The 22,370-nt window shown below is 37.4% G+C and overlaps 1 protein-coding gene across 1 annotated transcript in view; it reads right to left on the bottom strand.

Moving 5' to 3' along the window:
* Positions 1-22,370, bottom strand: part of TAFA5 (TAFA chemokine like family member 5) — a 445,101-nt gene that overhangs the window by 224,683 nt on the left and 198,048 nt on the right. Inside the window, exon 2 of the mRNA XM_075274184.1 lies at positions 2,635-2,784. Coding sequence (XP_075130285.1) covers positions 2,635-2,784 — 150 coding nt within the window. The remainder of the gene's footprint in view (positions 1-2,634; positions 2,785-22,370) is intronic.

Raw genomic sequence — 22,370 nt, 5'->3', positions numbered from 1 at the left:
AAGTATAATATCGATCCTAAAGAATGCAAAAGTAAAAGTCTTGTAGTTTTCTTCCTTTTTGTATCCACGTGTTTTGGCTATAGGATGCACTGGCAAAACTACAGCCATAGCAGCAAGGACCTCAGTGGGCCTGATCAGCTCACTGCTGCTTTATTTTTTTTAACCTTTTTGTAATATTATTTCTCAATCATGGCCGCTATTTACTTACCAATTCCCATTCCTGCTCACGGCTGTCTCTGCTTCCCTTAAGCCCTCCAGGGCCTGTGTATGTCCCATATAACATCACTGATGCTATTCATAGCAGCACATAGGACCTTCTGGAGGCGGAGGTGGAAAAGAAGGCAGCCGTGGGTAGGAGCAGGGACCGGTAAACCCTGAGCAAACCTCATAAGACTCATCTTGTGAGGTTCACATGGTGGTTTTGTTTGGACTGAACACATCTGAAATGGAACTGTATGAAGGGGCCAATATGCAACATTATACTGTTTGAAGGGGCTACTATGGGACATTATACTGTGTGGAGAGGCCACTGTGGGACACTATACAGTGTAAAGAGGCTACTTTGGGACATTATACTAAGAGGAGGGGCCGCAATTGGAAATTATACTTTGTGGGAAAGCCATTCTAGTACATTATACTGTATGGAGAGGCCACTATGGAACTAGGAGGCTAGTAAAAGAGGACCAAAAAGGAGGCAGTATATTATGTGGGTGGGTAAGGGGGAGCTTTACATCATGTGGGTCCACAAAAGAGGATATTATGTTGCATGGGTGGCCAGAAAATGGGGCGTTATACCATGTATGAGCCAGTAAAGGTACCATTATATCATGTTGGTGACAGTAAAGGTGGGGGCTATATTGTGCAGGGGCCACGAAAGGCGGCACTATACTTTGTAGCATGGGAGCCCCAGTCAAAAGTTTGCTATGGAGCCTGGTCATTGCTAATAGGACCACTAATGCATTGCAAACTGCACCATGTGAACCTGACCACTGCAGTCTGAGTGCTGCATGATCAGCAATGTAACTGCATTAGTAGGGCACAGTCAAAGTGGCGGACAAAAAAGTAGACTATAAAAGTATACAAAATTAATATAAGAAGAAACCTGATTTATTGTATTGTGATGGGTTATCTTTTCCAGTTTAATAATTTACTGCCATAATTGTCATACTAAACAAAAGACAAATGTGAGGCTCCATGCAGAGGAAGTAGGCAACTTCTTTCACTAGGCCAATGACTTAAACCCCAGGAATGATTCTCAAACCATGTGAGAACAGGGCAACCTGACCTATGTAATACCATATATTTCTATGCATTTTCAAAGTCATTTTTTGTTGTACCTACCATTTAGATCTTCACAAGAACAAATGATTGGAATCTTAATATTAGACATGAGCAAAGTGGTTTGCAAATTTTCCAAAGAACATTTAGCCACTCTGAAAGTTCTATTTTCAAGCCAACAATATGTGACAATATGTAACATGACTGGCTATTCATCTGACTGAGAACTATGTACCGCTACATATACCCAGTAGCAGCCACTACAGAGGCAATGCCTATATGGCCATTGCATTGCCTGCCAAGATCAGCCAAGGTTACCAGTAACAAGACCTGGGGTGATTCTCTCATTGCCCCAGGGATCACATTCTGAACAGGTTGTCTCTTTTTGAACAAACCCTTTAAATAGACCTTGCTGATCCTTTTCCATAGAAGACCATGATGTCTTTATTTCATCCCACATAAAGTACATACCAACCATCTCATCTGTTTTAATAGAGATATATATGATTATTATAGGAACTGCGTATTATTTCTATTACTATAACTAGTGTAACAAATACAACAGTGCTTTTTTTTTTTTACTTAAATACCAATGATATAAGTAGGTTCACTTTAATATGACTATGAAGGTAAAACCAACAGAGACAAAACCAAACTTCTGCTTAGTGTGCTTAGTGTCCTCGGGAAGACTTATTTTTTCAAGTATAAAAAATGATCCTTCTCTTAAAATGACAGTACCTGCAAAACAATTAGAACTTGTTTATGCCACACAAAATTGTTATTTTTTCCCTCTAAAGACAAACATTTCCTTCTCAGGATAAGTATGTGAGGAGGCTCCAGGCTGCTACTATTTGGCAGTGAGTCATATGCAGTGATGATTTTAATGAGACAAAATACTAGAAATAAAGAAAAAAACTACTATTCTAACAATGCTGCAAGTGCTTTTTTCCAACAACATTAGCTTTCACGCAGGAGAAGCCACATTAGCCTAAGGGTGGCATTAAAACTCTGAATCTGAATTGGAGCAAAATGCATTTTTTAAGCTACTAATCGGGTAGCAGTGGGTACATCTCATAAGCTACAATTTTATTGCATTATTCAAAAAGGTTTTGAGTCCAGTTATTCAGAATTCAAAGAATATTAGAACGCTCCATTAAACGTCTGGCTCGCTCTTTTACATCTTTATCCTCAGCTGTACTGCTATAAAACAACGCTTTGATACACATCACTGAGAAACATAATTCAATGTTATGAGATGCATACATGTATCATATCGCCTTCTGCATGTATGTATTACAAATGATTCACAGAAACAAGTCCGCTAAGACAATAATAATCATTACATAGTATTCTTACCATCTACGCAGGCTGGCCTTGCTCTTGTTGTGCCGGCAATCTGTCCTTTTCTACATGCACAGCGAGCAGTTTGTCGGGCTATGGTCCTTCGGGGTTGACTGCTATCTCTGTCATATGTAACAACCTCACACGTACCTGCAGCCAGTTGACCTGGAAAAGAGCCAGCAACAGGTACCAATGTCAGAGAAGGTACTATAAGCAATCAATTATAGGTAAACAGAGTGAAGGCCCCATGCAGCAAAAGCCACTTCTCTACAAATGGGAAATAAGCTGGAGGATGTAATCAAACTGAGATGACATATAATTTTTCTCAGAGCTGGACATGTCAAAACCCAGCAAAGTGATGCTGTCAAGAAAATTGTTATTGGCCTACCGAAGGAGAGTTGGGTCAATCAGGTCAGAGTCACTTTGATGTAGTTTCACTGAACACAGGTAAAATGTAGGTATATTGTATTGTTTTATGGATAGACAGACACAAAGATAGATAGATAGATAGATAGATAGATAGATAGATAGATAGATAGATAGATAGGAAGTCATGTCATTTCCAGCTGTATACCTATAAGAGCTGCTCATCTGCCTGAATAACCTTCATTAGCATGCGTTTCCTATATCTATTGTAATTGTGACTTATTATCCTCCCAGGTGTGAAATGTATAAATTATGCAGTATCTAATGAAGGTGAAAAACTGTTGTTAATGAGGCAACTGCTATTATTTATAACATCCGCCGGAGATGTAATACGACTGTTTTCTAAACTTTCTTCAGATACTTAGAACTTGTAAATGTAAAACGCTGTTAACCTAATTTTGTTCATTCTGTTCGTATAAACAATGAGGATTCTTTACCCTTTTTGTACAGTTAGACATAAAATACATGACTATCATACATAAGCTCACATGACTAGTTTCCATTTATTTTGCAATCTTATTTGTTATCTTTATTTTGTTAATATATACTTTATGTTACATACAGCAGGCAACATAAAAAAAGACATTTATATGTAGCAAACCACGTATCAGCTTTTCCTTAATTCAACTTTACAGATAGGAAATGAGAAAAGAGCCATGCAAATGAATTTATTTCCAGAGGGGGCAGTTAAGGGGGAGCTATAATGATTAGACATCTCACAGACAGTGCAATGCCCCCTTATGGGACCAACACAGTATAATGCAGTATATTGCCCCCAGCCTACACATATTATAATGAACCACAGTCTCCACAAAATAAAAATGGCATCCAGTTTCCACATAGTATTATGCCCCTCAGCTTCCACACAGTATATTGTCCCCGTTTCCACGCAGTATAATTTCCACCAGCCATCACAAAGTATAAGGGTCCTTAGCTCCCACACAGTATATTGCCCCTGCCTTCACATAGTATATAGCTTCTAGCCTCCACATAGTATATTTCCCCTGACTCCACATTGTATATAGCCCCTAGCCTCCACATAGTATATAGCCCCTAGCCTCCACATAGTATATAGCCTCTAGCCTCCACACGGTCCATTGCACCCAGTATGCTTTACACTTACTACTCTTAGGGCACTTCTTACTTCTTTGTTCTGGCCCCAATGCGCACAAGCTGCATCAGAGCAGTGCCAAGAGCAGAGAAGAAGCAGGTAGTCCACCAGTGGTGCGTATTCAGAAGTATACTTACTGCTCACTTCTCAATCCCATTTGTAACCAATGAGCTCAAGAGAGTTAGCAGGGTGAGCAAGAGGGTGGTTTTAACTGTTAAACTCCCCCTTGTGTACACCCCTAAATATACATAACATGCATATAGCTAAAGATTTAGATTCACTGGATGAGATTTACTATTAAAAATGCTCCTGAATTTACCATTTGCCATGTGTATTACATCTATTGAATGATTTAAACACTTTTTAGAAAATGATTATCAGAAAAACAGTGTGGCTTAACAAAAGACAATGTGCAAAATATTGACACACAGTAAGCCAGCCAATAGATGAAATAAAGTTGGGAAAAAATGTAGCAAATCTATAATCTGGCTTAATAAATTTGGCAAGGTGTACTAATAATAATTGCAAGCCAATATAGCAGTGACAGACAAGCACAGCCATAACAATGACAACCAGACTCCAGGCCATATTAAAATAATACACCTTACATCAACCCCTAAAGGTCTCTATGCTTAACTAATAGGAGGTTACATTCATTCATCTACCAGTCACTTGGAATTTACTTTTGTGCCAGAAATCAGTGCAGTAAAAACTCTTTACAGCAGTTCACAGTTTGTCAAATACTACTGAAGTCTTTCTAGTTCCTTGCAAGAAACTAGTAGTCATATAAGACATACAAATAATCATGTCAAAAGACAGCACAGTATATGCCTGAAACTGTTACTTGTCAGATACTGAACTTGCAGAATTCAGTGTGTAGCAAACATCCTGTTGAAATTTATTGCTCATTTATCAAGGGCAGTGATGCCAAGTAATTGAGGGAGTCCCATGCACATAAACGTTATCCAGCTTCTAATGCTGATGGCCTATTCTTAGACTAGGTCATCAATATTAGATCTGCAAGTGTGCAACAGCTGAGATCCCTGCAGATCTGCTGTTCAGGAACAGCAGCACTTTGGCCATAAACCTATTTACATGAAAGTAGAAAACTCACCCACTAACCTTTTAATATACAATACTTTAAGTGGTTTCTATGATAATGGTTTCACTGATAAATGCAACCGATTTCCAATAAGTGTACAAAGTAAAGCAATCCAATATTACAAGGACGGATATTTACAGGGTATCTATCTATCTATCTATCTATCTATCTATCTATCTATCTATCTATCTATCTATTATCTATCTATCTATCTATCTATCTATCTATCTATCTATCTATCTATCTATCTCTATCCATCCGTCCATGTAATGTATACTACATTATAGATATCATACTGCTAAAACTGAATTATAGCAGTGTGCATGCCTGGCTCTTACATTATGTGAATTTCAGCACTTGTCACTAAAACTTTGGAATCAGTTTTAAGTAGGTCATAAAATAAAGCTGCATATGTTTTACATGTCATTATCCTTGTTGTTGTGCTTTTCAGTTAAGGATTTACACCCGCATTTGTGGAGCTGTTAAACTGCAAATTAAACATTAAAGTGTTACATGATCAACTGCTTAAAGTTTCCAAGCACCAAGGAAGCCGGATACAGTATACAACTTTTATTATTCATACCATTATTCTTCTATCATTATACCCTTTACCATAGACCTATTAGAAGACATACTATATATACAGTAAAAAGTCATTTCATACAAATGAAAAATCTGATCCCTTTACCATAATCACTCTGTGCTTGAGATAGTATAGCTTGATGCTGCAGACTCATTGGTCGACAGTACTGACAAATATGATCACAATCATCCCTTTGTTTTCTACACACTGCAATATTATTATATAATTTATATATTTATATATAATAATAATATTACAATGTTAATATACTGCTCATGCACATATACACATTACTGTCATAGTAATTGGACATCATGTCTCTGTTAGAACACTAAACATCACAGAAAACTTGTGTGCTTGCTCACGCTTTAGCAGCTCTGAATGTGTGGTCCCTTTTCACCACCAAAGCTCATAATCCTGGGTTTACTGGTCATAATGTTTTTAATATACTTCTTCTTTGCTGAGTTATCTTACTTGAGGCTATAGGATCAATGCCTTCTTTTTATATGCTTCTATATTTACATGATATCCTTTACTCTTGCCTACATCAGGATTGTCACAGACATGTTATATCTATTACGTGTTCACATCCTATGTGTCACTAGTGACAGATATACGTGTAGAGAAGTGGACATTGATACAGATAGTGATCTCAATCCACCATATCCACTGAGACTTAGGAGTGAAATATCTGTTAGCTATAGAGCTACAAAATCAAGCCCTTGTAACAGCAAGAAAAGAGGTAGGGGATGTAGAGTTACTCCGCCATTGCCCTATTAAAACACATTTCTCACATTTGTCATGCACAATAAAGGGCACTTATTCTATAAGGTAGTGAGATTTCAGCCTGCATTGCAGTGATTTTGAGGTTATGTGTATGTCCTTCTGTAGATAGTTAGAAAATAATCTGACTTTCCTGTAAAAAAAAACAAAACTATAATGGCTGCAATACTGTATTTTTACATAATGCGTTAAAAATTGGTATCAAAACAGTTATCTACAATATATGCTAATATAGTGCAAGGGAAAGCTACAGATATCTCAGCTTCACAAAGCATGTTCATTATCAGTTGATAAAATAGCTCTTTCTCAGTATTGATAATGTAATGTACAGTGTCCATTTCCGTCTCTTTTTCAGAATACTTTAGAAAGTCTGGTTTGATAAGTATCTACCATGCAAATGTAATGTTTTGATGAAAAGAAAATAGAATGAATTTCTAAATTGAAACAAGAATCTTTCATTTAGATAGAAAAGTAATTAAATTATATGACCAGTTTTGCATATGCATAACGACATACTTGCTTCGGAGGGAAAACTGATTGGATTTAATCTTCAAAATTGAGTGAAAATATAATTAGTAGCACTATAGCTGGTTACTGAGACAATATATTATAGAAAAAAAGTTGGCAGAAAATTATACTAGTTAAAAGAAAAGAAAAACATATTTACAGCCTTTCGTATCTCTTTAATTTTATTACAGTTTATAAGATACATGAAGAGTCCTCAACTGGCTACTTCTGTGCTCCCAATAGTTTTTGCTTACTGCGCTTTATTTATACAGAGGTATCACATTCACTAACTATGTACAGTGCAAACTCTCATCATATATATGGACTCATATAGTAATCATTGCTTGCAGAAGGGTCCACAATCTAATTTCTCAAGTATATTTTAGAAAAATGCAAATGCACCATGGATACAACTACCAGTGTACCAAGTCTAGCAGCTGTAAGGGCTCATTCACACGAGGGGCGGTGGGGCAGATTTTGACCATATTTTGACTCGGGGGGGCCAAGTCAAAATATGGTCAAAACCCACCTGCCACAATGTCGCTGTCGCGGCCTCCCCCACCCCGGAGTCGGCTCAAATGAATGGGCCGACGCCGGAGGTTGCGGCTGCCAGGCGGAAGTCGCGGCTCAGTTGCCGATAGCGGAAAAAAGAACGCTAGTGGTCTTCATAGACCACCATTGTAAAGGGGCGGATTATGACGTGGATTCTGCTGTCAAAATCCGCCCCTTTGGCCCTGTGTGAACTAGTCCTAAGAGATGAGTATGGATAATGCAAGAGGTATTGAAAGTAAATGCAGACACATTTTAAGTTTAACTATGGAAACTCATGGTTATCCCTACCGTGTGTATTCCCCATAGCATTTTGTATTATTCCTGTATAAGGACAACATTTTTACATTATATCTGTATGATCAACTATTGTGTGTGTGATATTACTGTGCAATGATATAAAGATGTACATTATCCATGCATTGTGACATTACCTTGATATGCCTGTGCTGTAAAGTCCTTGAGTAGATTATTCCTGTACTGTAACTTCACTGTGTTCATTATCTGTATAATGACATCAATTTATTATGCCTGTGCTATAAAGTCCCCGATTATCCCTATACTATGACATCACTGTGTGCAGTCTGTACTGTGACATCACTTTATTATTCCTGTGATGTAATGTCCCTGATTATCCCTATACTGTGACATCACTTTATTATACCTGTGCTGTAAAGTCCGTGATTATCCCTATACTGTTACATCACTGTGTGCAGTCTATACTGTGACATCACTTAATTGTGCCTGTACTGTAAAGTCCCCGATTATCCCTATACTGTGACATCACTGTGTGCAGTCTGTACTGTGACATCACTATAGTATGCCTCTACTGATAACTCCCTGATTATCCTTATACTGTGACATCACTGTGTGCAGTCTATACTGTGACATTACTTAATTATGCTTGTGCTGTAAAGTCCCTGATTATCCTTATATTGTGACATCACTGTCTGCAGTCTATACTGTGACATCACTTTATTAAGCCTGTGCTGTAAAGTCCTTGACTATCCCTATACTGTGACATCACTGTGTGCAGTCTGTACTGTGACATCACTTTGTTATGCCTGTGCTATAAAGCCCTGATTGACACCTAAAGCATGACGGGTGACTGGTATAATTACTGTTTGCATTATACCTGTACATTGTGGAGGCCAGAATACTAATAACCTTTCCTGCTAATCTTTGCTATTGAGCAACAACTTGTTGTAACTCTTGTTACATTCTGGAAAAATTCTGTAAAATGGAAACTAATCTCAGTCTGCATAATACATGGAAGATTCTTGAAGATTTTTTCCTGCTTAGGTTTGACACAATGCCACACTGTTACCTACTTATCCAGCAGGTTGCCTACAATAAAGTTAAAATTAAAAAGTAAATAATAATTATTACTATTAATACATATCATAAGGGTATCGCTTTCCATGACATTTCTAAAGGCTTTCTTAACTTTTTCCTACTGGGACCTCCAGTACAATAAGCCAATGCTTGGGCTAATGTTTGAAGTTCATACAAAACCAAAAAAAATCTCTTACATTAGCTTTCATTTATCTTCTGATAAACCATCTTTGTCACCCGTTTACAGCAGAATGTAATACTAAACCATTCATTGAGTAACTGATAACAAAAGATCCATGAACCAAAAAGCATAGGCAGATATCCTAAAACCTAAATTTAAGGGAGAGTGTGTATACATTGATTTACATGACTGATATTTAGCCTCCTCGGGCCAATCTTCATTGAACTAGTCATCACTGCTGCTATTACTGTTTAAAACTCCTTGAACAATTGTAAGGTCAAACTATTGCTAATTAAAGAAAGGCCTTAATGTTCTAGCTTAAGGAATTGCTGTAAAAAGGAGTTTTAAAGCATGACATTTGCAAGATGTCTTTGGAATACAAGATGGACCTCTTATTACTACCGATAATTGTTTTCTTTGTTTCCTGTCTGGAAAGCTTTCCTTAAAGACCCTGCAAGGATGGCAAAACAATTACCATCATTCTTTAAATAAGAGCTTTAAGAAGGATACACCTCATTAACAGTGCAAATAAAAAATAAATGCTAAAAGTCTCCTCAAGCTTCATAAAAATTCCCATTTCTGTGCATGACTTAAGTGACTGACAAAGACAGTCTCCTTTCCCAGCCTTAAGACTATTTAATGATGAAGGAATCGCCATTTATAAAAATCCCCACTTGCTAATTCACAGTGGCACAAAGGAGATTTTTAGTCATCTATTCATAGTTGTGAGAAAAAAGCTAAGATGTATCTTCTCATTGTTTATTTCCATACAATCGACTTTCCTGTGATTTTTTTTCCATTTAAATGGATTTGAAAACATCCTTTTATCCTTACTAGCTACACCAGACATGCAGAAAATTATAATCTTCACAACAAGAAAAGGATAATCACTCACTGGCTGATGCACGTCTTAGAAAAATGGAGAAATCACAAGGCCAAATTGCACACTGAAAAGCAGTTGCTGCCTAATAATTTTGCTATAGTAGATTGTCAAACAAAGGCTAATAGATAACTACAGTAACACTGAGATAAAACAGAAAAGAATTTGCCATGCTTGTTGCAATAAAAATATAGCACTTCCCTCATTCACTGAAAGCTTTTAAGTCATTTCATGCCAATATGCCTTGGAAAAATTATATTTCTTCCATGAAATCATTTGTATTTAAAATATTTCAATCTAGTCTCAGATTTATTGTAAATGTTCATTCTCAAAAGATATACACTAGCATATAGATAAATGCTTCAAACATTTCAAAGGGTCACATAACTTAGCACTCTATCAAAATAGAACAAGGCGGTGAAAAACAGACGAGAAAAAAAAAAAAGCTTTGTATTTTAAGGTATCACAGTGTATAGCGCATATTACTGGCATGGTTGTATTTACAATGAATGAATTATCAGACTTTTATATTTATGTCAGAACATTTAGTGTTATATTAATGTAGGATATAAGAAAGACCATGAATAGATGGAGGGAGGCATATAGTGACTATAACAGACACTTGTTACTACAATGGAGGATACTAATGTATCAGCTAATACAGGAGTGCTAAATATTTAGCACTTCAGCTTCAGCTCTGTTACATTGCTGGGTTTCCTTCTTCAAACTGCTCGATTCAGGTCCTTCGACAGCATTGGAGTATAGTCAGGACTTTGACTTGTCCATTCCAAAACTTTGACTTTATTCTTCTTTAACCATTTTTTGGTGAAACAACTTATGTGCTTAGGGTCATTTTCCTGCTGCATGGCCCATGTTCTATTGAAATTCAGCTCATGCACAATACAGATGTCCTGACATTTTGCTGCTATCCTGGTCCAAATGGAGTACAACAGGCCCAAACCATGACAAAGCCACCACAGAGATTTACAGATGGTGTGAGATGTTTATACTGGAATGCAGCGTTTTCCTTTTTCCAAACATAACTTTTCTCATTTAAACCAAAAAGCTCTTTTGGTCAAATCCGTCCATAAAACATTGTTCCACTAGCCTTCTGGCTTGTCAAAGTGATTTTTAGCAAACAGCAGACAGGCAGCAGTGTACTTTATGGAGTGCAGCATCTCTTTCCTTGCAGTCCTGACATAACCACTAGAGATGAGCGAGTAGTATTCGATCGAGTAGGTATTCGATCAAATACTATGGTATTCGAAATACTAGTACTCGATCGAATACTACTCGCTATTCGAATGGAAAAATTTGATGCAGAATCAGCGTTGATTGGCCGAATGCTATAAAGTCGGCCAACCAACGCTGGTTCTTCTCCTACCATTAGAAGTCTTCTCCGCGCAGCATCCCCGCGGCGTCTTCCGGCTCTGAATTCACTCTGCCAGGCATCGGGCCTGGGCAGAGCCGGCTGCGCATGCCCGCGCTACAAGAAAATGGCCGCTTTGACTGTAAGCGGCCATTTTCTTGTATTGCGGACATGCGCAGTCGGCTCTGCCCAGGCCCGGTGCCTGGCAGAGTGAATTCAGAGCCGGAAGACGCCGCGGGGATGCTGCACGGAGAAGACTTCTCAGAGAATCCAGCCCAACCCTCACTCGTGGACTTGGTATAAGTTCTATTTGATCGAATGTTGCCTACCCCTGAAACGAGCATTTTTCCCCCCTAGAGTATAATAGGATCCGATATTCGATTCGAGTAGTCGAATATTGCGGGACTATTCGAAACATATATATCGAACATTTTACTGTTCGCTAATCTCTAATGACCACTATTGTTGTTCATTGTACTCCTGATAGTGGACTTATGAACATTAACATTAGCTAACATGAGAAAGACCTTTAGTGGCTTAGAGGTTACCTTGAGTTCCTCTGTGACCTTTCAGACTATTATACGCCTTGTTTTTGGTGTGATGTTTGTTGGTCAACCCCTCTTAGGGATAATAATAATGCTCTTGTCTAATTATGTACACAATCTGCCTAACTGGATTAGCAGATTCCACACTCTTTAGGATAAAGCCCCATGTTGCGACATTTTTTGGTTGCAGATTTGGCTGAAGTTTTTTTTTTTTTTTTTTTTTTTTTTTTTTAGCCAAAGTCAGTACTGGATTTAATAGAAAGACAGTGACTATCTGTTGCACTACTGATTGATTTAACTCTTTGGTGTCCACTGCAGCACACAAGATTGCAAACAATCAATGCATTTAATTAAACTGCAACTGTGGCTAAATAATTAAAATCAATTTGTAGTGCTACATAAAAAATACTGTGTACACCAAACCTAAGGGTGCATTCACATGGAGGAAAATGGCGCTGAATTTGGTGTGGAATTTCAGCACTGGAAAATTGAAGTCAATGGGAGGCTTTTTTTCAGCGCTGAAATTCCACTCCAAATTCCTCACCATTTTCCTGTGTGAATGGACCCTAAAGGTTCACAAACTTTTCCGTCGGTCATAGATTTGTGATATTAGATCATTCTCTTCTTTAAATAAATGATAAAGTGTAATAATGTTTACCCATTTGTTTCATTTGGTTCTCTTTATCTACTTTTAGGACTTAAGTGAAAATCTAATGTCAAATTTTTGCATAAAAATAGAAAATTCTGAAGGGATCACAAACTTTCAAGCATCACTGAAGATACTTGTAAGAAAGACAATTAAAGCCGGGGCCCCATGTGGTGTAAATGCTGCAATTTGTCCATGTTTTACAGTCACAGCAAAGTGGATGGGATTCCCACTCCCACTTTGTGGAAAAGTATGTGCAGTGGACGTGCTGCGATTTCCATAACCATTGTGGCTGTGGAAATTGTAGCATGTCAATTAAAAAATGAAAATACTGGCGTTTTCCCTATAGGTATAATTGAAACCGAAATTCTGCGGAGGAAACTTCTGTGGTCTTACTGTGAAAAGTGCTGCAAAAAACGAAAAAAAAAAAAAAAGAGCAACGTGTTGCCACTGTGGTTTTTCCCTCAGCTCTTTATTTCTGTGGCCTGCTTCATGAGACCTTAGCCTAAGGGTGCATTCACACTGCGTAAACGCTAGCTTATTTTGTAGAGTAAAATTACACTTGTAAATTTTGCTATTCCATTGACTTCAATGATATTTTTTTACAAGTGTAAAAATACGCCTGTAAAAAATATGCCTGTAAAAATACGCCTGTAAAATGTCATTGAAGTCAATGGGATAGCAAAATTTACAAGTGTAATTTTACTCTACAAAATAAGCTAGCGTTTACTCGGCGTGAATGCACCCTTAAGTTGTAATGGTCCCAAATAAGGCAGGTCTTTGGCCACATCGCTGCGTTTCTGGTCTGTGGCGCCCCGGCACATCTGCATCCGTAATCCATTTGGGGGCGTCCACATGGGGACACCCCAACGGACAACCAAATGTCTTGGCAAGCAGTGTGCAGTGAAAGCACATGGACCCCATAGACTAAAATAGGGTCCATCTGCTTGCCATGAGATCTCCGCAGGGAACAAGCAGACAGGAAAGAACTTCACAATCTACTTTCCTCTCTGCATGACTCATGTGGACACCGTGCAAAAAGCACACGGACCCCATTACAGTGTAAGAGGCCATTTTCTTGTAGCGCGGGCATGCGCAGTCGGTTTTGCCTAGGCCCGATGCCTAAGCAGAGTGAATTCAGAGCCGGAAGAGGACGCAGGAACGCTGCGCAGGGAGAAGACTTCTAAAGGTAAGAGAAGAACCAGCGTTGATTGGCAATGTATATCATTCTGCTAATCAACGCTGGTTCTGCATCGAATCTTAACTTCGAACAGCTAGTAGTATTCAATCGAGTACGAGTATTTCGAATACCGTAGTATTCGATCGAATACCTACTTGATCGAATACTACTCGGTCATCTATAATCACAACTATAAAATGAAAAATAGTCAACAAAATGCATTTTATTATGCATAAAGTATTTTTTGCTGCTATCACTTCACTTCACATCACTTCACATAACACATCATACTTAATATCAATTAAATGGATACTGGTGACAATATGTCATACTAAACACTAATTGAACGTACAGATGTAGCAAAATTAACTTGACTTTCTGCAGCATGATAACTTGCTGCAGCATAATATCTTATCACAGATAATAAAAATGAATGGAGGGGCCACACGGTGGCTCAATGATTAGCACTACAGACTTGTAGCACTGGAGTCCTGGGTTCGAATCCCGCCAGGAACACCATCTGCAAGGCGTTTGTATGTTCTCCCTGTGTTTGCATGGATTTCCTCCCATTCAACAAAGACATACTTAAATGGAAAAAAAATGTACCATGTGATCTGGGGCTCATAATTTACATTTAAAAAAAATATATATATATATATATATATATATATATATATATATATATATATATATATATATATATATAATAAAAATGAATGGGAAGTATTTAACCCCTTCCCGACATCCACTGTAATAGTACGGAGGCCGCCATAGCTACTGGATCTCCGCTGTTATGTACAGCAGAGACACGGGGCTAATGCCCACAATCAGAGTCCATTCTGATTGAGGACATTGCAGAGCAGGACCTCCCAAATAAGAAAATGTTGCTGGTGCAGGAAGGCTCCTGCACAGCAAGATCACAAGAACGAACCTGTTGTTATAGCACACAGAAGCTTTCAGAAGGATTACAGGCCTGCAACAATAATATTGCATAATAATAATAATAATAATAATACAGCGAATCTCCATCAATTTCAATACAGTTGTATTGCAGTCTATGGGACTTGAAATCAATGTCAAGCCACCCAGAGGAGTTAAAAAAAATAGTAAAAAAATAAAGAAAGTTTTAAAAAATCTAAAAAAACAAACAAACCTAAAAGTTTAAATCGCCCCCTTTCCCTAGAATACATATATAACTAAAAAGTACATACACATTAGGTATCCCTGTGTCTAAAAATACCTGGTCTACAAACTTATAAAAGTATTTTTCTTGTGAATGTCATAGTGGGAAAAAAATCTAAAGTATTGAACTTCCATTTTTTGCTGTTTGCCTCAGATAGAAATTTGAAGAAAAACTGATCATAGCAATAAACATTCCTCAAAACGATATAACTAAAAAGTACACCTGATGCCACAAAAAATGTCCTATGTATCCCTGTATAAAAAAGTTACAAATTTCAGAATACAGCAACTTTTTTGTTAAGAGATTAAAATGTAAATAAATCTATATAAATTTGGTATCCCTAGAACTGTACCGAAACATAGAATATAGGGGACAGGTCATTTTAGCTGCAGAGTGAATGCCGTAAAAATGAACCTCATAAGAAAGTCGCACAAATGCACTTTTTCTCCAATTCTACGTCATTCTGAATTTTTTTCCAGCTTCCCAGTACGTTGTACAGAATAATAAATGATGCCAGTATGAAGAACAATTTGTCCGACAACCATTAAGCCCTCATATGGCTCTGTGAATGGAAAAATAAAAAAAGTTATGGGGTTTGGAGGTGGGGAATCAAAAATGAAAATTGAAAAATGTCACCAGCAGGAAGGGTTAAAAGTGTGATCTTAAATTTTGCTACATTTGTATAACATATAATATAATATTCTGCATGCTTCACATTTTTATACAAGGTGAAATAACCTGCAGGGTTTGTAACATGAAATAACCTTGAAGATACATGATGGTAATCCAGTGTTTGGACAAGGAACAGAACTTTATCGCTACCTCTGCTCACTATAATGGAAGCAGCTCCAGATCCTCTCTCTCTCTCTCTCGCAGCTTAAGAACTCTAGGAAATTCAAATTATTTCAGCAGATACAAAGAAATTAATTTGAGTTATATCTATAAAAGGCTTGTTCCAGAAAATTTATCTGTGCTGAACAGAGCATAGTAAGTCTACCGAATTAAACAAGATCAGCACTGAAAAGGGCAGCTGTCTCTGCTGGAGTACATGAAAATCAAAGATGCTTTTCAGGGTTAGTAAAGCAATGAATCACTATTGCGTTCTTTCCTCTCAAACATGTTGTATCAGTGTCATAAGACACCATTACTCAGTTAATCTCTCAACTGTTATCCAATTAATGGCACAGTTCTACTTTTATACTTTGTACAATATATACGAGGATGGTACCATTTCTGTACATAGTGATTCTGCTTCATTATCTGAAAGAATATATCAAGAAGTATGTGATTCAGAAATCTTCTTTATTTTCCGATTTTTGTAAATCAATATATCTTTATGTTTTGCATGTATTTGCACAGATTTAAATACATTGAACTTAAAATTTTAGCTTATATTCACATATTCATATACAGGTGTTGAGGCATATAAAGGAGCATTCAACATTCAATGTAGCATAAAGCTACTGGAGTTCACAAACACAAAAGGGAGAGTGAGAAAGTCAAATTTCACATAGAAAATTAACCAGAAAAAAGGACAAAGCATCAAAATGATTAGGGGCATTATTACAAGGATACATCTACAACCCCTGGTACCTGAAGGACGCCATGATGAGGGTGGGTTCACATCTGCTCCCAGCCTCCGCTTTAGTCAATCCGGCAGGTTTCCATCTTCTGCCCCGAGAAACTGGACAGGGGATGGAAACCCGGCATTCAGTTTTCAAACCCATTCACTGCATGTTCTGCATGTTCGACTTTGTGTCCAGCTAAAAAAAAATGGTTTCGTCACAGACAGGCAGAAGATGTACATGGGCGGTCACTTTGCAAACCCATTCGAATGAATGGGTTTGAAAACTGACTGCTGGGTTTCCATCCCCTGTCCAGTTTTTCGGGGTAGAAGACATAAACCCGCTGGATTGGCTTAACTTAAATTAATTGGCTTAATTAGCTGAACTGATTGTCCTGCCAGCAGAGAAGTGAGTGGTGTCACTTGTCCTATCTCACATGTCTGGCGTTATGGAAACTCTATGTAAACAATGGGAGGAATAAGTTCACATAGCAGGAAAACAAAGCAGCATTTCTAAAGAAATATATTTAGGAAATGTCTTCAATTTATATAATCTACCACTATAGGTAGGATCCTTGAGGTGGAACTACCCCTTTAAGTGTATATAAAATATTTAGAGAACTACGTAGTATAGGATGCTTCAAACACCATATTTATAACCAGGAACTCTTTAGTCATGAACAGTTCCAAATAACAAGATTCCACCTGTGAAGCAAATATTCAGTTTACTGTCCTGGTCTTGTTTCTAAATATCCTGACCAAGAAAGAATGGCTTGTGTTCCTTTCTCTATTGACTCTAGGGAACCGCACCAGCTCCTCTTAAGCTAAAATGTTGTTTTGGTACACAGATAGAAAAAAAATGCAGTTACCTTTCCTGCCATTATGATCATATAGCATAAAAAAAAACTTTGGCAAGTCTTTGTTAGCTGTTGCTATTTTTCTATAGAAGCAACTCACGATTCCTATCTGGTTAAGGTCAGCATCTGCAGTCCAAAATTGAAAGCTACAATTATGTAAATAACTTTTAACATACATAGGGAACAATCTTTGCAATATCATTACGGTGAGAAAACTGATGTTGTAGAAGGCTGTGCAAATTATTGATGTTATATGGCGGCACAATTATTGTTATGGTATAAAGGTCTTAGCCCTGTGTATTACTATAAATTAAAAATTCAAAAACTTCCTCTTTAGCAAATTGAATATGGTACAAAAAAAGCTACAGAGAGTTACTTTGTCTATTATGTTTCTCTAGAGGGAAAAGGGAAAGGAGACAAAAGCTGAGCTTGTTATAATAATTGGTATGTAGGTAGGAAAAGAAATGGTTCTTTGTGCGAAAGATGAATGTGAGAGATAAAAAGAGAGGAAGAAATGACTGATTCAAATTCAGGTTTGTTTCTGCTCCAGTAGAGAAAAATGACAACATGCTAGTTTTCCTGAGAAAGGACATAATTGTTTCATCAAATCAACATGTGCATTTGCAAATCATATTTTGTTTTCTGCAGTAAGCTATTTATAGCAGAGACAAATGCTGAATTTGTTTCTGATTTTAAGACAATGTAGATTTGGTTTGAAGATTTAATTGCTTCACATTCAACGGGTTCTGAAAAGATAAACACACCTTGAGAATAAATGGCAAGAAATGTTTGCGTTCATGTGCTCGACCTCTTTTGTTTTATACATTACTACTTTAAGTACAGTAAGTCGACTCAATTTGTACAGTTGTTTAAAGAAAACTTTCTACAACTTATATATCGCTCTTCTCAATGCTATTTGAGTTGAATGTTTACCTCCAAAAAACGCAGTGCCAAAAATACCAACAATAACTAAAAATCTGTATAATCAATAACAGTGCATTCAGTAAGTAGACATACAGGGATAAAGACACTAAACACACATACATTACCTGTTTCATATCTCTTCTAAATATTTAGACCTTGAGACATCAATGTATCCAGTGTATAAATCCAGTACATGTCGAATCTAGCCAATAATCTCAAACCCCTGTCTTTGGGGATTTTATCTAGGAAAATTACTCTAAGTCAAGTTGCATCCCATTTGTTGTGTTGAGCACAGTGCTTGGAGACAACCATGTTTCATATAACCAGATGTAATACTAGACCCATCTTTAGTAAGCATCATAGTGGTGTTACCGACATACCACATGTTACAAGGGTAAACAATAGAGATGAGCGAGTAGTATTCGATCGAGTAGGTATTCGATCGAATACTACGGTACTTGAAATACTCGTACTCGATCGAGTACCACTTGCTATTCGAATGGAAAAGTTCGATGCAGAACCAGCATTGATTGGCCGAATGCTATACAGTCAGCCAATCAACACTGGTTCTTCTCCTACCTTTAGAAGTCTTCTCCGTGCAGCTTCCCCGCGGCGTCTTCCGGCTCTGAATTCACTCTGCCAGGCAACGGGCCTGGGCAGAGCCGACTGCGCATGTCTGCTTGTAGTGCGGACATGCACAGTTGGCTCCGCCCAGGCCCAATGCCTGGCAGAGTGAATGAAGAGCCAGAAGATGCCGCGGGGACGCTGCACAGAGAAGACTTCTCGGAAGATCCAGCCTGACCCTCACTCGTGGACTTGGTAAGTATAATTTGATCGAATGTTGCCTACCCCTGAAATGAGCATTTTCCCCATAGACTATAATAGGGTTCAATATTCGATTCGAGTAAAGAACATTGAGGGGCTACTCGAAACGAATATCGAATCTCGAACTTTTTACTGTTCGCTCATCTCTCGTAAACAATTCACTGTTACAGTTTAGAAAATGTTTTATACCTTTACCATTCTATTTTTATTACCTGTTGGATCTTCTATTTCCATATTTTTAGGGCAGAAGGGAGCTCACCTGTAAATCACAGTCTCAATAATGTTATTTCTAGGTCAGACAGAGACAGTTACAAAGTCATAAAAGACCAAGTTCACAGATGACAAATCTGTTTTCTTTTCGAGATCAGTGGGTGATAGGTTTGGAGACGGAGAAACCAGCTTGCACATGGAAGTCAATTTTTTTTTTTTCAAGTTAACAAAGAATGAATATTAATCCTTAGAGAATAAGTCTTGTCATGAACTAGTGGATACAGTAAAAGTATATTGAATTGTAGTGAACAGAAATAAAGGGAGCCACTATAAATGGTTATTTCATGTGCACCTTAAAGGATATCAATGGTCTGTTTCATATTTTTCTCTATAGGTGAAGAATTATCAGGTTTCTTATGGTGAGATTGTTCAATATGTTTGAAGTTCCTTGTGTGCAATAATGAGTACTGTACCTACCATTAGCAGCTCTTTTTATTACATGCCTCTGTATTATCTATTCAGTGAATCTGTCATTCTCCTTTCTTTAGTCGCCTGTAGAGTAACTATGTTAATTAAACTTACTTCCTATCACTGGAAGGTGTTTGCTGCATTTAGGTGGATAAGTATTCAGTGATTAAAGGGATTCTATCATTAGAATCCCTATTTTAGCTAAACCCACGTAGCAATAGCCTTAAGAAATGCTATTCTTCTCTTACCTTTAGATGTCTTCTCTGCACCGCCATTTCTTAGATATCCCGGTTTTTGTCCATATGCTAATTAGCTTTCTCACAGCACTGGGAATGGTCCCAAGCACTCAAACAGCACTGGGGGTGTCCCTTGTGCTTTGAGAAAACTATCCAGCACCACCTTCTTCTGTTTGCCGCCTCTGCCTCTTCTTTCCTGTTTGGCCACAGGAAAACAGCGACTGACATGAGCAGTCGGTGCTTTTTGAAGATGTGGCAGGACAAGGAAAAAGAGGTGAGGTGGAGACCAAGAAGAAGGCAGCACTGGGTAGTTTCTTTGCAGCACTGGGGACTCCCCTAGTGCTGTTTGAGTGCTGGGAACTGCCCCCAGTGCTGTGAGAAAACTAATTAGCATATGGACAAAAATTGGGAGATCTAAGGAACAGTGGTGCGGAGAAGACATCTAAAGGTAGGGGAAGAATAGCCTTTCTTAAGGCTATTTCGACGTGGGTTTAGCTTAAAACAGGATTATAATGAACACCACGATGTTTTGTCTCTATATATCATATATAATAAAAATATGTCATGGTTTTAGAAACAAGGTAAGACTATGAATCATAATTTGCAGAAGAAGCTTAAAGTTTCTCTACAATTTCTCTGCAAATCAGCATGTAGAATTGACTGACTTGAATCTTGCTTGAAAAGTACCTGACTCATGAAGTAAATGTGGGATATAGGACACTCTTGCTTCTGAATGATAATAAGTGTATGTGATGTTTAAAACGATAACCAAAGAAGTGTAGCTAATACTATAAATTGAATAAAATCCATATTATTTCTAAAGAATATCAAGAAAAATATGACACTGTATTACCAATAATACATCAATATTCGACAACAAACTGTTGATAGTTTCTCAATGTGGGCATAACCAAAACTGTTAAATTGCTAAATGTACATTACATATATTGGATAATTAGGTAAAATAGGCTGTCCGAGATATGAGAAAAACTTGGTGGTCCCATAGCTACATGGTCTTTGAAATTCTGTTTAATATTATTGATTTACATTTCTCATTATCCATGTAGATTTTACTTACCACTATTTACAATTGAATTAAAGAAATGTTTCGCATTATATACATAGGTTAGGAACAACTGAATCAATTGTGTTTTCTCCTTGTGTATTGGTGCCTCTGGTGACATATTGCTATTTTGTCTGAGCTCTTTGGAGCAATGAGGGGGTGACATTGATAGATTTATGACACATAAAAACCTAGATATATAACCCATCTGGTCAGCTATTAATGTTACTATTTTCTTGCATGGCTTGATGTTTTGTTGCACTGCTTATATTATGTTGTGAGGGATAAAAGTTGCACAACCTTTTCAGATTGTAGAACAATTCCTTCTATCTGTATGTACAAACAAGACTGTGACAAGCTCACATCTTAATTATTTATTTCATTTATCTGTCTAGCTACTGTCATAGACAATATCGAAGGTTATGATACTATGAAAATACTTGTATTGTCTTAATGAATTGCGTTGTCTTGCCTATTTTTATGTGGCTTGAATTATCTATTTTCAGTATAATTTTCCTGAAAACATTGCTTTTAAATGTATTTTTTAACACTTGGAACAATAACACTGCAAATGAAGATTCATACTTGAGATGTGATGTTCACAGATTAACAATATTATATAGTTCAATACCTATAATTCTTTTTGTTCTCATGGTTACAGTGTGACCAACACAACCGTTCACTCTTATGAAAAGCATTTTACACGTGTAATTCCTGTTACGCTGATAATCCGAAACCCATAACATTTTTACTGAAAACTCAACCTTTTGTAAGATTCGGCTATACAACACTAATGTCAAATGATGTGGAACTTTCTTCCAAAACAAAATATTTTCTTGGAATTAACCCCTTCCTGATATTCACTGTAGTTGTATAGGGGATATTTGGTTTTTAAGGCTGAAGCCCCATGTTGCGGAAATGCAGCTTTTTTCGTTGCAGATTTTGTTGCAGTTTTTTGAGCCAAACTCAGGAGTGGATTAAGCAGAAGATAGAAGAATAAGAACTTTCCCATTACTTTTGTAGCCTTTCATATGATTGACTCAAAAAAATACAGCAAAACCTGCAACAAAAGAAGCTGCATTTCCGCAACGTGGGGCTTCAGCCTAAAGTTGTCACCTGCCTTAGCAGCAGAGAACAAGCAGCAGTCTTCCCTGAGTGTGAATAACACCCATTAATGACCATTAACCCATCAGATGCTGTGATGAGATGCAACTATGGCCTCTG

The sequence above is a fragment of the Leptodactylus fuscus genome, chromosome 5, assembly GCF_031893055.1.
Source record: "Leptodactylus fuscus isolate aLepFus1 chromosome 5, aLepFus1.hap2, whole genome shotgun sequence".
NCBI classification, from domain to species: Eukaryota; Metazoa; Chordata; class Amphibia; order Anura; family Leptodactylidae; genus Leptodactylus; species Leptodactylus fuscus.
The sequence above is the reverse complement of the archived record's forward strand: the minus strand, read 5'-3'. Positions and strand labels throughout refer to the sequence as shown.